Source organism: Phytophthora infestans, genomic scaffold (assembly GCF_000142945.1).
Source record: "Phytophthora infestans T30-4 supercont1.54 genomic scaffold, whole genome shotgun sequence".
NCBI classification, from domain to species: domain Eukaryota; phylum Oomycota; class Peronosporomycetes; order Peronosporales; family Peronosporaceae; genus Phytophthora; species Phytophthora infestans.
Genome location: NW_003303705.1, coordinates 226,341 through 240,557, shown reverse-complemented (window position 1 = coordinate 240,557; position 14,217 = coordinate 226,341). Strand labels below are relative to the sequence as shown.

Genomic DNA, 14,217 nt, shown 5'->3' with positions numbered 1-14,217 from the left:
GAGCGGGATTGACTACAAGTGCTACCAAGTGCAGCGGGGCTGCCGTAGCTTTAGCGTCAGAGGAAGACGTTCGACTCAAAGAGTCACTAATACTAAGTTCCTTATCCAAAGGACACTTACAGCCCAAGACCAGGGCTCAAAGTTAATACCTTAACTTTTATGCTTCAAAACCAGAAGTGTTTTATTTACTATTATTGCGGCCAAGCCGCCTAGGGGTAAATGTATCTCTTTAACTATCTAGCATAGTTAAACCTAATCAAATGCATAACGTGTGGCTTTCAGCCAACGTACTGAGAGACCTTGTTAACTCTCCAACTTATGTACTGAGAGTTTGTTAACTCTCCGGGTACTTCGTACCCCTGTGTGCTCCACACCATGTAACCCCGTTACAATTGGCCTCCCGAGGAGAGCTCTGGGGCTGACCTCTTCTTAGAGCTTCTCGTCGCTCCTCGTGGCCTTGTGGGCGGCCACACTTCTAGGGGCATCTATGAACGAGCCCTTGTTCAGAAAGAACAGTTGTTCGTCGACAACGTGGAGGCTGCTCGGTGTGTGCTTCTCGCGCCACACCGCATTCCCCTTAAGGACTTCACGACTTGTCGTAAGAAGCCCGAGACCCGGGGTGGTCTCTATCCTGTTTGGGGATACCCCTGGGTTATGCCCGAGAACTGTCCCACATGGAGTTCTTGTGAGGACATGTTCTGGGCGTGGGTGGAGACTCTCAAGTACTCGCCCACGGAGTTATGGGAACTCCATGAAGATCAGCAGCTGTCCCACATCCTGGACCAGCGTGATCTTCGTGTGAGGTTTGCCCACTTGATCAGCAAGCGTATGCTGCCAAGGGACATCCTGAAGCGCGCGGCTTCTAGCGCTCACGATGAGCGCAGGTACGGTATGTATTCATCATCCGTACCCCGTTCGGGCAAGAAGCCCCGGACTACTTATGAAGCTGCCGCCGCTTCTGTTCCCAGATTGCGACAGCCTTCGGGCAGTCAATCAGGAGCCGTTCAATCGGCTCCCACGAGTTCTCGGAGTGGGCATAACCCCTCCACTTCACGAGGAGCTGTCGCTTCCCGCGACACCGTTGCTCCTGGAGGATCCGCTCCACGTGGAAGTGGACTTCTCCATTCCGGTCAAGCAGGGGCGGAGGTGCCCTCGTACGAGTACGAGTACTCGGCGCCTCCCGAGAGCCACTCTCGTTCGAGTGCTCCGACTGCGGGTCCGACACGGGACCCTGAGGTTGACCGCCTTCGTCAACGTCTCCTCGTGCTTGAGATTGCACTTGGCCTTGGGACTGGCGGTAATGCTGCCGCCCAGGCCGGGAATCAGGGCGAGCTCGCTCGTCTTGCGGGTCGCCTGGACCTGGTGGAGCGAGAGGTCGCGAGCCTGCACCTGCGGGTGGACCGCCGGGCCTCTTCGTCCGATCTGGACGAGGCCTTTCGCATGATCCGACGGATCGAGGCTTTGTTGCCACGTCCGGAGCCGCCTGCGGCACACTCCCAGACGTACGCGTATGGTGCGTACCCGGCGTACTCAGCGTACTCGGCGTATGGCGCCGGGGTCCGTTCGTATGGAGCCCCTCCGGCGTACGGTCTTGACCGCAGCCTTGCCGTCCCGACCGAGGCTTGGGTGCCTGCTCCGACGCCCTCGTCGACGACTGTGACCGGCCCTCGCTTCGAGGAGCTGGGTCAAGGGGGGTCTGCGAGTCAGCAACCCCCTGCGGGTCAAAGTACCGCTTAAGACGTCCGACATAGAACGTCGGGTGCGTCGTCATTGACTTTGGAAGGTCGATGGTGTACGACGCACCATGTCTGGCCAGGACTGCAAAAGGTCCGATGAAGCGGTGCTTCAGCTTGTTGCTGCCGACAGAGCTGACAGTGTCTAGCGGTAGGTTCCTCGTGTCTAATAGCACTAAGTCCCCCACTTTAAATACACTTAAGTTTCCTCTTCCATGTTTGTCTGAGTACTCCTTTTGTCTATCCTGGGCCGCTGCCATGGCATCGCGGACCCTGCTGACAATGTTCAGCTTGGTATCCATAAAGGATTCCACCTGTTTCCGCAGCGAAACTGGCCTCACATCCGAGACCTGGGAGGAAAGGGCTTTCCGAGCCTCTCCCCCACTTAGAATAGAGGAGTCAGTTTTTCCTCGAAGAGTGAGAGGCACTCTGGGGTGGCGGAAGCCGTTCAAGTAGAACGGCGTGAACCCCGTGGACGCGTGCACCGCGTTGTTGAGCGCAAACTCAACAACTGGAAGCTGCGTCGACCACGTACGTGGCGCTGCCGCGCACACACTGCGCAGAGTGTCCTCGAGCACTCGATTGACGCGCTCTGTTTGGCCGTCTGTCTGCGGATGATCCGCAGTGGACATCTGCAGACGAGTTCCCAGTAAAGGGAACAGCGTTTTCCAAAACGCAGCAGTGAACCGCGGGTCTCGGTCCGAGACAATCGTCTCCGGGAGACCGTGATAGCGGAACACGCCATCGACGAACAACCTTGCGGTTTGTTCGCCCGTCACAGTGACGGGAACTGGAGCAAGATGTACCATCTTGCTCAGCCGACACACGAACACCAAAATTCCGGTGTTGCCGTGTCCGTCGGCGGGAAGCCCAAAGATGAAGTCAAGACTCATCGACTTCCAACAATCAGCCGGTACGGGCAGGCTCTGTAGTGGAGCCGAAGAGTGCCCTGCGGGTTTAACCCGCTGACATGTTTCACATGTCTTGACGTACCGGGCGACCCACTTGTACATGTGGGTCCACCAGAAGGACTGAGAGACCGACAGAAAGGTCTTCTCGCGGCCCAAGTGGCCGCTGGAGGGCGCGTCATGCGCCTCCGCGAGGATGTCGAACTTCAGATCCTCGTCGTTGGGTACGACCACCCGTGGAGGATCAGTGGGCTCCACCCGATAATAGAGGAGGCCCTCCTTCAACTCATATCGGTGGAGCCGTGAGCGCTGTCGCGACGAGAGCCAGTCGGGACTTCGCGCTCGTTCCGGCCTTAAGGAACTTTGACGATAGGCGCGACAGCCTCATCGTCCCGATACGCCATGCGTATCCGATCAATATAGATCCGTTGTCACCCGGCGTGATGTGGGCCAACTCATAGTCAGGACGCCGAGAGAGGGCGTCCGCAAGCACGTTGAGCTTGCCCGGCTTGTATTCGACGCGGAAGTTGTATTCCGCGAAGAAGGACAGCCACTTAGCCTTCCTTTGGGAGAGGTGAGGCGAGTTAGTCGCCGTACTCAGGGACGCGTGGTCTGTGTAGATCACAAAGAGCCTAGAGCCCAGAAGGTGAACACGAAACTTCACAAGGGCATATTTCATTGCCAGGAGCCCTTTGTCGTGGACAGGGTAGTTCCGCTCGGCGCCTTTGAGCTGCCTGGACTGGAACGAGATGAATCGTTCCTGTCCAGCCGTGTCGGCCTGCAGCAATGCACATCCGATGGCGTAGTCGGAGACTTCGCAGACAACGCTAAATGGCTTCGTCTCGTCCGGCAGGGCAGGACAGGAGGCTGGCCTTGATGCTGTTGAAGGTATCCTGGTTCTCTTGCTCCCAGCGCCAGTCGACGTCTATCTGAAGGAGGCTCGACAAGGGCTTAGCGAAGCCCGCGTACCCTGCGCTGAACTTGTGAAGGTAGTTGGCCAAACCCAACCACTTTCGAAGATCCTTCTGGGATCGGGGCGTCGGCCATGCTGCTATGGCCTTGACCTTGTCTGGGTCAGCCCGAACGCCCACGTTGCTTACGAAGCAACCGAGAACTTTGATCTCTGGTGACGCGAAAACGCACTTGTCGATGTTGGCGTAGAGCTTGTTCGCTCGCATCACGTCCAACACTCGACGGAGGTGTCCTAGATGCACCTCCATGGCCGTCTTGCCTCCCTCGGCACGGCTATGGACGAAAATGTCGTCGAAGTACGTCTGTACGAAGGTACGCAAAGGGCGGAACAATTGCGTCACCAGGCGATTGAACGTCGCCGGGGCGTTAGACAAGCCCTGCGGCATGACGAGCCACTCCCAAAGCATGCCGCTTGGAGTGCTTACCGCGGTGAGCGGGATGTCACTCTCTCGCATCAGGATTTGGTAGTATCCGTCTACCAAATCCAGCGCACTGTACAGTACGCTCCCGGCCATGTTGTTCAACAACACATCCTTTCGTGGGATCGGTGTTTGGGCCGGCACCGTTGCGTTGTTCAGCTTGTTATAAGCGTGAACCAGACGCCACTTTCCGTTCGGCTTACGAACGCAGAAAGTCGGCGTCGAGTGCGGGGATTTCGACTCCCGCACCATGCCTGCCTTCGCTTTCGCGGCGAAGAAGGCATCAATGACCTCGCACTGTTCGCGCGGGAGAGGCCATTGCCTCGTGACACAATACTTTGTGCCGGGCACGAGATCAATCTCGTGCCGTACGCCTCGATCCGGTGGGAGTTGGGTCGGTGGGTGTTTATTCACCACGTCCGCATACTCCGTCACCAAAGGATACACCGGATCCTTGGGGTTCTTGAGAATCTCAGAACCCAAGCGCGCCTGACGCTGCTTGTTCATGTCTTCCAGGACGTTCTCGTCCAAGACAGAGGAGGAGTTCAGCTCCTCCTGAGTGGTCTCAGGTCTCATGAGTACCATCTCAGCGATCTCTCCAGCCTTGAGGTTGGCCAGGAAAGACTCAGCCGTCATTTCCTCGAGGTTCAGTATCTCTGCAACCTCTGGCAACGTGTTTCCAGTGGACACCAGATGCCTTGACGGGTAAACCCGTCTCGCTATCGAAGATGTGATAGCACTCTTCCACGGCCTTGTCGGAGGAGCCCGGGCCCTGGACTCCGAGTCGCTTGAAGCGACGTCGATCGGAACGAAGTTCGGATCCGACTTGAGGCGGCGGCGGCGTCTTTGCCGACGGCTTCTGTGACGGGGAGCTTTGCTGCCCACGTCTAGGGATGTCGTCGCTACGACATCCGAGGCACTCGTGGCCTCGTGTGGTACTGTTGTACCCACACAGGAAGCGTGTTCAACGCCTTCCTCTTCAGTTAAGGTCTGGGCGACCGCGTGTGGCACTGTGTTACTCACACAGGAAGCGTATCCGACGTCTTCCTCTTCAGTTATGGTCTGGGCGACCGTGAGTGGAACTCTGTTACCCACTCTGAACACGCTGTTCTCAGTGTTCATGACAGCTGCAGCTGTCTGCGGAACTAAGTTACCCGCCTGTGGACCTAAGTTACCCACTTGGCCGGCGCCTCTTCTGGGCGCGGCCACCATCAAAACATCCTCGGAGTCGTCATATACGTCGACGACTCCCAAGCATCTGCCGGATGCTTTGGTACCCTGGCAGCCCTCGCGGGCGCCCCGGGTCCTGACAGAGGTGGGAACATGACTCACCAATGCTCTGTCGGACTGCGCAGGGCGGCTGGCACCGATTGCCTTGCCTCGCCAGTCGATCCAGGGCTCGTGCTTCTCAAGCCAGGGCATGCCCAGGATCATATCATATGGATCCATATCGAGAACAGTGAACTGTTCGAGGCTGTCAAAGTCTTCAAACTTGACAGCCAGATCCACTTGGACGTTGGGGACAGTGACGACCTTCCCGTCGGCCAGTCGCACTGACACCGTCCCGTTGCCCTTGCTTTCTCGCAAAGCTTCGGACAACTTGTTGCTGTTACGAGCAACCGTCTGGCGGCGTGCGAAATTCTTCGACGCCCCAGAGTCAATCAAGATTCTAAAGGGGTGATCGTACCCCCGTACACATCCGTGTACTACGAGCAACCCGCCGCTGCTCTTCGCCGATTCGAGAGTGCGAAGACTCTCAGGGGCTAAGTCCCCGTGGTACGCGCCACCCGCGCACCCATCACGAAGACTTAGTTCTTCCCCGCCCCTACTGGTTCCCTGCGTTCCCCTGTCCCCGGGATCCTGGCTTCTGCCAGCGACCCTTGAGGACGGGCTTGGGGAAGGACCGTCTGCGGAGTCTTTCCGCGGGACAGTCGCGCTTGAAGTGGCCCATCTTCCCACAGCCGAAGCAGCGGATGTCACGCTGTTCGGCGGACCCGAGTTCCATGGGAACTGGTCCGTTGGGGCTTGTTCGACCGGGAGCCGACAAGGAACTCCCATGCCACGCTGAGGCCGGCGTACGCGCCTGGCGATGGCTGTACTCTTCTTGAAGAGCCACTTGAATCACCTCTTCAAGGGTGCTTGCCTGCACCCGGAACAGCTGAGTGCGTGCGGGGCCCACTCGAAGGCCGTCCATGAACACAGTCATCTTGATGTGTTCATTGAGTGGGTTTCCCACTAGGGACGCCGTGAGCTCCCGTATCTCTTGCACATACTCGTGCAGTTCGCGTCTTCCTTGTTTACACGCGAGGAAGCGCGAACGCTGGCGGTACTCGTAGTTCGCCGGGAGGAACGCGGCTCGGAGCTGTTGGCACAGCTGAGCCCAGGATGTGAAACATCCAGGGGATGTCGCTTCCCGAGTGTACACCCAACTCTTAGCACGACCGCTAAGGTTGGAGAGTGCAAAAGCAACACGCAGTTGCTCGGTCGAGATCAGAGCCGCGTCCATCGCGAGCTCTACTTCTCGGACCCAGAAGTGAAGGTTCTCGCCTTCCTTCCCTTCATACGGCTTTACCTTCAGCCGTATTGGCTTCGGGTGAGGCGGGTTTGCTTCCGCCGCCGGAGCCTGCAGGTTCTCCCGCACATGCGCGATGAGGCCCTGCTCGTACGCGTCGAATGCATTGACGCGCTCGAGCTGCTCAGCCGGTGTTGATACCACCAGGCTCTGCAGGGCCTCCATCCCGAAGATGCCTGCCATCTTCCGAACCGACTCGAACTGAGAGTCGTTCATATGGGAGAAGTCGTTCCTATCCATGGCAACGAACTTCGGAGGTTCAGGTAGTCTACCCGCGATGGCGTGGATTGACTACAAGTGCTACCAAGTGTGACGGGGTCACACAGCACCTTGCGCTAGAGGAAGTTATCTTCCGAGAGTATACAAACTCTCAGTGAACGGCAGTTCACAGGTCCCCTCTTTAATTAAAGAGAGCGAAGTGACCTAAATAAGGTAGATTGTAAACTGAGTATATTTATAGGTAGGTTAAGTTTGTGGTTAATACAAACTATCAGTTACCTATAGAAATGCAATGTCATTTAACCAATGGTTGGTTTTGAATGACCTTGGTACCTTGTACCAAATATTCCGGAGTATGACATGTCATACTCCTGAAGTGTGAAGTGTCACACTTCATGTAACCAGGGTACACTTAGTGCTACGTACCCCGTTACAAGTAGGAAGAGTAAGACCGAATCTCACTCTCCCTTTTGCGTTGGAATCCACGACTGCGTTGCACACGAAGGCGCTGACCCGAGGGTCGAGCACTTCGAACACAAACGCGTACCATGAGCGCGTGTTTTCGACGAAGGTCTTCGTCATGAACTCTCTTTGCACCAGAATGGACAACCGCCGTGCTGAAATGCAGTTGCTCGTGAAGCACAACCGGAGTGAGATCCGTCGAATGGAAGTGGCGAGCGTCGATAGGCAAGGGTACGATAGTGTAGACCACACACGATCTGCTTAGTTAGTCGTAAGCCAGTACTATATTACTATTACTACAGTAACTAAGAAGGATTGAACTGATTTACTGTTACTGCCAGTACTTTGTATTGTTTTACTGGAAAGTACTGGCATTAACTTGGACACATTCCAAATTTAAATAAATTATATTTGAAAAAATACCTACGTATTTATTAGATTTTACATTTTCTCCCAAAAACATGGGCCAGCGCGAGTTCGAGCACAAGCTGGCGGCGGCTGAGCGCAGTGGCGCTCGCGACAAGTGCGTAGAGCTGCTTCACTACGTCCGCAAGGAGAAGCTACGCGAGTCGCAGGCCGTTGCGACCATTGGAAAGCTGCTAGTGACGAAGCACAGCTGGGGCGTCGGCGACGAGTGTGAGCACGCGTTGAAGCATCATAGCCGTGGATTGTACCGCGTTTTAACCCTTTATTTGCTGTTATACACTGGTAGTGTGGAGCATTTATGAACAGACATTCATCGCGGCCCTGGATCTACACGACGACGAGCTGGCAGAGGTGAAGTCAATTCAATATTGGTGCAGAACCGTCATCCTTCTAATGTCTCCTGCTTCGGCGTTTCTCAATAGACTTGCCTGAAGGCTCTGCAGACCAAGTTCCCGGGCAGCTCCCGAGTGGCACGACTGGAGGGCATGCAGCTGGAACAGAGTGGGGAGTTTGCTAAGGCCCTGGCGCTGTATGCCGAGCTGTTGGAAGCCAACCCGGCCAATGCCCTGGTGCTCAAGCGTAAGATCGCGGTGCTCAAGGCTCAGAAGAAGGCAGCGGACGTGATCATAGCGCTCAACGAGTTTTTGCGGAGCTTTGGCACGGACCAGGCGGCGGTACGTCGATTTCCTGCGTGCAGGTTACGTAAAGCTGTTTTAACACAGTTCAACGTGCTTTTACTTGCAGTGGACGGAGCTGGGTGAGACGTACCTGTCCATGGGCGCGTATCGCTACGCAGCCTTCTGCTACGAGGAGTTGGTGCTGCTGAACCCCATGGACGCCATCTCGCACAGCCGTCTGGGTGACGTTTACTCGACGATCGGCGGTCTGGAAAACCTACTGAAGGCGCGTAAGCACTATGCGCACTCAATTGAGCTCAACAAGAAGCAGAACTTGCGCGCATCTTTCTCGCTCGTGACGTGTACCAAGGCCATCGCGACCCAACGTGGCTACCGCGCCGACCAGGACGACGACGGGATCAACGAGCGACTGCAGAAGTTTGCGCTTGACTACATTCAGGACTTTTACTCGGCGTATTCATCGCCTGAGCTCGCTGAGATCGGTACGGAGTGTCTTGGAACTAGGTCGGTGAGCTGGAGTACTCGAATAACCTGTGTTGTGTGAACCTTTACTACCCTCAGCGAGCACGGCGGTCACGGCGCTCTAGAGCTGTTGTTTCAGAGTTAAGGTGATGGATGAGGAGAAACAGCTGACAAGTTAGGCTCTGTCATCGTGGTCATTTGTTGCAATGAATGGTCGTGTCTTCTATTGGTTCTTCAGGTTTTGCTTCTAATCGAGTGTACGCGCTGCTCCGTACGCCACAGCGAGGTCAGGGTCAATGTCTGAGAGTGGTGGGCGCCCCTCGAACATGTCAGTGAGGCGTTGACGCACCCATGGGATTCGAGAGGAGCCTCCAACCAGCACAACGGCGTCGATCTCGTCCGTGTCCATATTGTTAGCCTCCAGAACCTCACGGACAGGAATTATCGTCCGCTCCAGCAACGAGCCACAGAGCTTTTCGAACTGCACCCGCGTGGCTCTTACTTCAACTCGCACCGTCTTCTTACCGTCGTTCCAGATGCAAGCAGCTGTAGCGACGGAGGCATCAGTCAGTTGCCTTTTCAGCAATTCGGCCGCTTGACGGACACCGGCCACGGTACATGGCGGCTCCTTGCTGTCGTTATCGACGCTTGTAGCCTTAGTCTCAGTTTCCGCCCCGCGAGACGTGATAGCCGTCCCAAGATGAGCTTCAAACTCCTTCAGAAGCCAAGCCGACAGTCGCGCGTCCAGGTCTTCGCCGCCAAGGTGATTGTCTCCCAGCGTATCCAGCACACTGATGGCGCCATTGCGTGCGAAGAGCAGCGACACATCCAGTGTGCCTCCTCCAAAGTCAAAGACCAGCATGAAGCTCACATTCGGGTCCTGGTGCAGACCGTAGGCGATCGCAGCGGCCGTCGGCTCTTCCAGCACGCGAGAGACTGCCAGTCCTGCTGCTCGGAATGCCGCCACGGTGGCGTCTCGTTGTCTATTGTTGAAGTCCACAGGCACTGCGATGACTGCTTTGGTGATCTGCTCGTGGCCCACAAACTGATGAGCCATGGATCGGAGATGCTGCACAACTGCAGTGCCAATATTTACAGGGGTCACACACTTGGGATGGTCTTGTAGATCCAGCGTGAAACATACGCCGTCGTGTTCGTTGTCTCGCAGCATTTTGACACTGAACTCGTACGGCGTACCTCCATTCTCGTCGGCCTCTGATGTCAGAACGTCTTCGTAGCTGCCGACACAAAGTGCATCCATCCGTCAGCTTCCCAGTTCTTGCCAATTTTTATTTTGCATCAAACCAACCTCTGACCGATGAATCTCTTGGCGTTGAAAATTGTGTGCTGAGGGTCCGTTGTGCGGTGTGCTCGTGCCTCTCGGCCGACCAAGACAGCTGTGCAACAACCAGAATTGGTGTCAGTGGTGATTGCTTTACAAGCAGCCTTGGTACGAACCTCCACTGGGTAGGAATGCGACGGTGGACGGCACCAATACGTGGCCGTTCTTGTCTGCAATTGCAGTCACGTTGTTCTTCTGCGAAATGGCTACCACCGAGTACGTCGTGCCCAGGTCGATGCCCACCACTGTCCCCAAGTACCACGGTTAGCGGTTTGCTGCAGTTGTCACAACTGAGTTGTGATGGTAAAATGTACTACACACCATGGTCTCGGCCTGTGAATCCGTGGCGAGCGAGCAGTGCCGCGAACACAGCGAAGATGCCGCTAAGCAGCAGTAATAAGGAGCCGACATTGACGCCTCCGCTTGACATTGCCACGTTTTTGGTTCTCCTTAAAACCCCTACGTATATGAGGTTTCACGATTGGAAACAAAAAGTAAGTTTTTATATTTTAAAATGAAAAGCACTTTGCTTTGAAAACAAAAGTGTTTTGATTTAATTCTAAAGAGCACTTTGCTTCTTAAGTAAGAAGCTAAAATCAAATTAAAATTAGTTATAAAAAGAGCGAAAACAATGAGCACTTTTAGTGGGACTTTTTTTATAAAAAGTCGCAATTATGGGTATTAGATCTACGGAATTACTATTGTTTTGTTTAAAGGCGTATTCGAATTATTATTATTGAAGCCTTTAAAAGCATTGATCTAACCGACTTACAAAAACAAGAATCTTTCTATTTAATTGCAATAGTAACTGGATTTGTTGCTCTAAATTAGATATAATTGAAAGTTTGATATTACAATCTTTATAATCGAGCGACTTTTATTGCAAAATAAAAAAACATTTCCCATGCCCTGCTTTTAAAGGCATTTAATTTTTATTTTTTCAAAAACACGTGAGCAGTTTACGAGCAGTGTTCGCAAAAATATTACGATTTTGTAAAGGTATTCTATTTATTAATCGACCCACCCACCCAGTGATTTCTAAGAGCGGGTTTATTGGGTTACTTTGAAAAGTATCTGCTCTAAAGCATGCAACATTCAGAGACAGAGCAGCCAATGCATACTAATTGAAAAAGCAAACAGATTTGGGACACAATGAGCATGCTACTCACACTTTTCAATTGAGCATCACTCATTCGCCCCTAGGCAAAGAATAATATCAGTAATTATAATTTTAAAAAGATACTACAAAAAATGTAATTGAACTTTCATCCTCAATTAGACAAAACTATAAATATGAAGCTCGATACCAGACTTAATAAATTGGTGGTCGGAAACTGCTCGGACGAGCGCCGTCCATTGCGTTAAAGATTGTTGGAGTCCACACCAGGCCTCACAGCTCAATTTGATTTCAGCTACACCCCCCCCCGCTTCGATGCCCCCCGTTCCCCTAAGGCCACTCGCTGCCGTTCTCTTTGACCCAGAAGATGGCGACTACTACCAGTGCCGCCTGTGCTTCTTGCACCGAAAACAAGCAGGCTACACGGACCTGGTGGAGCACTTTACCCGCTGCCACACCGCCACCCACGAAGACGAGTTTCGTACCATTCAGCGGCGTGAAGGAAGTCTCGATGCATTTGTGAAGGGTGGTGTTTTTCGCGGAACATCTACCACTGGTTGGACTGGGTCATCATGGATAACCGGGGCTAACCGTGTGCGAGAAGGTAAAGAGGCGTACGTACACGCACCTCAACCACAGCAGCGTGAAGCTGCTGAAGAAGAGCATGTTTTCGCTCGAAGGCGCTGTGCAATCGACCGTCAGGAGGCGGCTGTCGGGAAAGAAAGTTGGCTTTGCAATCGACACATGGACTGAAGACAACACCCACTTCATGACCATCATCGCCATCACAGAAGGGGAAATATCTTGTTGCGCTTCGCGACGCTCGAGAACGAGACGGACATGAGTGCTGATGCCATCATCGATCTTCTTGATGATGTTCTCGACATGTATGGAATTGAGGCAGCCCAGCTGTGCTTCTATATATGCGACCATGCGCTAGTAAATGTTGCCATTGCGAGGAAGATCTAAGTGCCGATATTCGGGAGTGCAAGCCACCAGTTTATCTGGCGATGTAAGCACTAATGCACTCTGGTCTTCTTTGTAGTGGCTGCGCTAATCCAGTGGCAGAACTCAGCGATATCTACAATCATCAACAGTCTGCTCTTCAGATGTCACCAATCAAGCCGAAGAACATAGTTGCGTGGAGTAGTGCCTGATGACGAGACCATTTGCAGCCTCCCAGAGCTGCCACGACACTGCATGTGATTACGACACAGCTCGCGCTCACGCGGGCTGGACTGGCGTGTCTTTACCTGTCAAGGAGGTCCATGTAGGAGAGAGCAGTAGGAGCTAAAAGGCCCGGCCGTTTGAATTCATTCTGCATTTTGCCTCAGTCTGAGCAAGTGGTTCACTCCAATTGGTAGCACTTCTCTTCGTTGTGGGGAAGGGAACGCCTCGTCAAGTCTTCAGCTGTCGTCGCTTCGCCCTCAATCCTCTGGAACCCCTTGCTCGTCGTCACTCTACGATCCAACATGGAAGAATCCGGAAACGTGGATCATTTGCCGGCTGGAACGGCTCCGCTCAGCCCGTTTGAGCTGTTTGTTCAAGCCATCGACCGAATCGCTGTCGGTCTCAGTCAGCAGAACGCGCAGATGCATCAAGATTTTCAGGCTCAGCTGCATGCCTACCAGGAGCAGCTGCAGCAAGTCGTGCCATCTCCTCAACTTGCTCGTGCGTACCGCCTCGAAGGAGTGTCCATGCCGATCTTCAGCGGGAAGTCGGATAAATTGGTCGACGAGTGTTTTTTCGAGCTAAGCTCTTCATGGAGGGCAAGGGCATCGACGACGTGGCTGCTTCCAACCAGCAGCGTCGTGGTATCACGCCCGAGTCGTGATCGACCATGTCACTTTCGCCATGGTGGACGCACTCGCGGATGCTATACGTGAGAATTTTGTGCCATCCGATCAGCAATTTCGGCTACGGGCCGAGCTTAAAGCTTGCCACCAGCGTGGCTCGGTCGAGGACTATGTCCGCGAGTTTCGTCGACTCATGGCTCAGATTCGTGAGATGAGCGCCATGGACCAGGTCGATCGCTTTTGCGATGACCTCAAGTCGGAAATCCGTAAGGAAGTCATGTATCGGAGGTGTGGCACGCTGTCCGAAGTCATTGCCGCCGCCCAAGCATTCGAGCGTACCCATTTCCACTCTTCGTCTGAGCCACGTCGTATTTCTTGAGGTCGTTCAGCTAGTGATGCTCCGATGCCAATGGACGTCTCTGCTGTGGCCACGCGCTCCATCAGCAAGGAGCAGTGTCGTCGCGAAGGTCTGTGCTTCTACTGCAAGCGAACAGGACACCGCATTGGCCAGTGTCCTCGGCGTACGTCTACACAGGGCGGTGGATATCCGGGAAACGAGCAAGCTCGGCGGATGTAAGTGGAGTATCCACCGAGCGCAACATCAGTTCACAATCTCCTACAGTCCAAACGGACACCACAATCGTAGAGATGGCAGACCTCTCGACGACGGAAATGTCGGTCACACCTCGCAGTGTGTCCGCTTCGAATCCGTTTCTGCAAACTGTTTGTATTTCGGGCCGCGACAGCTCGATGTTGATTGATTCTGGCGCCTCCCATTGTGTCTTGGCCTTGGGCCGAGGCTTCGACACGTCCGCAATGTCTACGACGATGTTAGTAGCTCGAGGTTTCGATGGACGTGCTCAGCAGCGTGTCGTACCCATCTCTGATATGGAAGTGACTTGCGGTGTGTCAGTAGTGCAAGTGCCGTTTGCCTTCTGGACCCTCGAATATGCGTACGATGGTATACTGGGTCGCCCATGGCTGGAGGCCAGCAATCCCAGAATCAACTGGCCGTCTCGGTCGCTAACCTGGCCCGGCTCAAGTCACGAGTCCCCGAACGACTCACCACCAGCAACACGAGGTGAAGATCAAGCTACTCCCGTGCTGTCCAAAAGCTCCAGGTGTTTGGCTCCACTTGAAGTCTCTCTTCA

General features: G+C 54.1%; 2 protein-coding genes across 2 annotated transcripts; one reads left to right on the top strand and one right to left on the bottom strand.

The window, feature by feature from the left end:
• Positions 1–7,746: 7,746 nt before the first annotated feature.
• On the top strand, positions 7,747–8,936 carry PITG_17384 (uncharacterized protein; the record flags this gene model as incomplete). Its single annotated transcript, XM_002896658.1, has 5 exons — positions 7,747–7,921; positions 7,998–8,062; positions 8,134–8,385; positions 8,456–8,831; positions 8,911–8,936. 5 exons carry the CDS (start codon positions 7,747–7,749, stop codon positions 8,934–8,936), a joined length of 894 nt encoding a protein of 297 aa, XP_002896704.1.
• Positions 8,937–9,058: 122 nt separating this feature from the next.
• On the bottom strand, positions 9,059–10,583 carry PITG_17383 (hsp70-like protein; the record flags this gene model as incomplete). Its single annotated transcript, XM_002896657.1, has 4 exons — positions 9,059–10,049; positions 10,121–10,208; positions 10,270–10,398; positions 10,475–10,583. 4 exons carry the CDS (start codon positions 10,581–10,583, stop codon positions 9,059–9,061), a joined length of 1,317 nt encoding a protein of 438 aa, XP_002896703.1.
• Between the last annotated feature and the right edge of the window lie 3,634 nt (positions 10,584–14,217).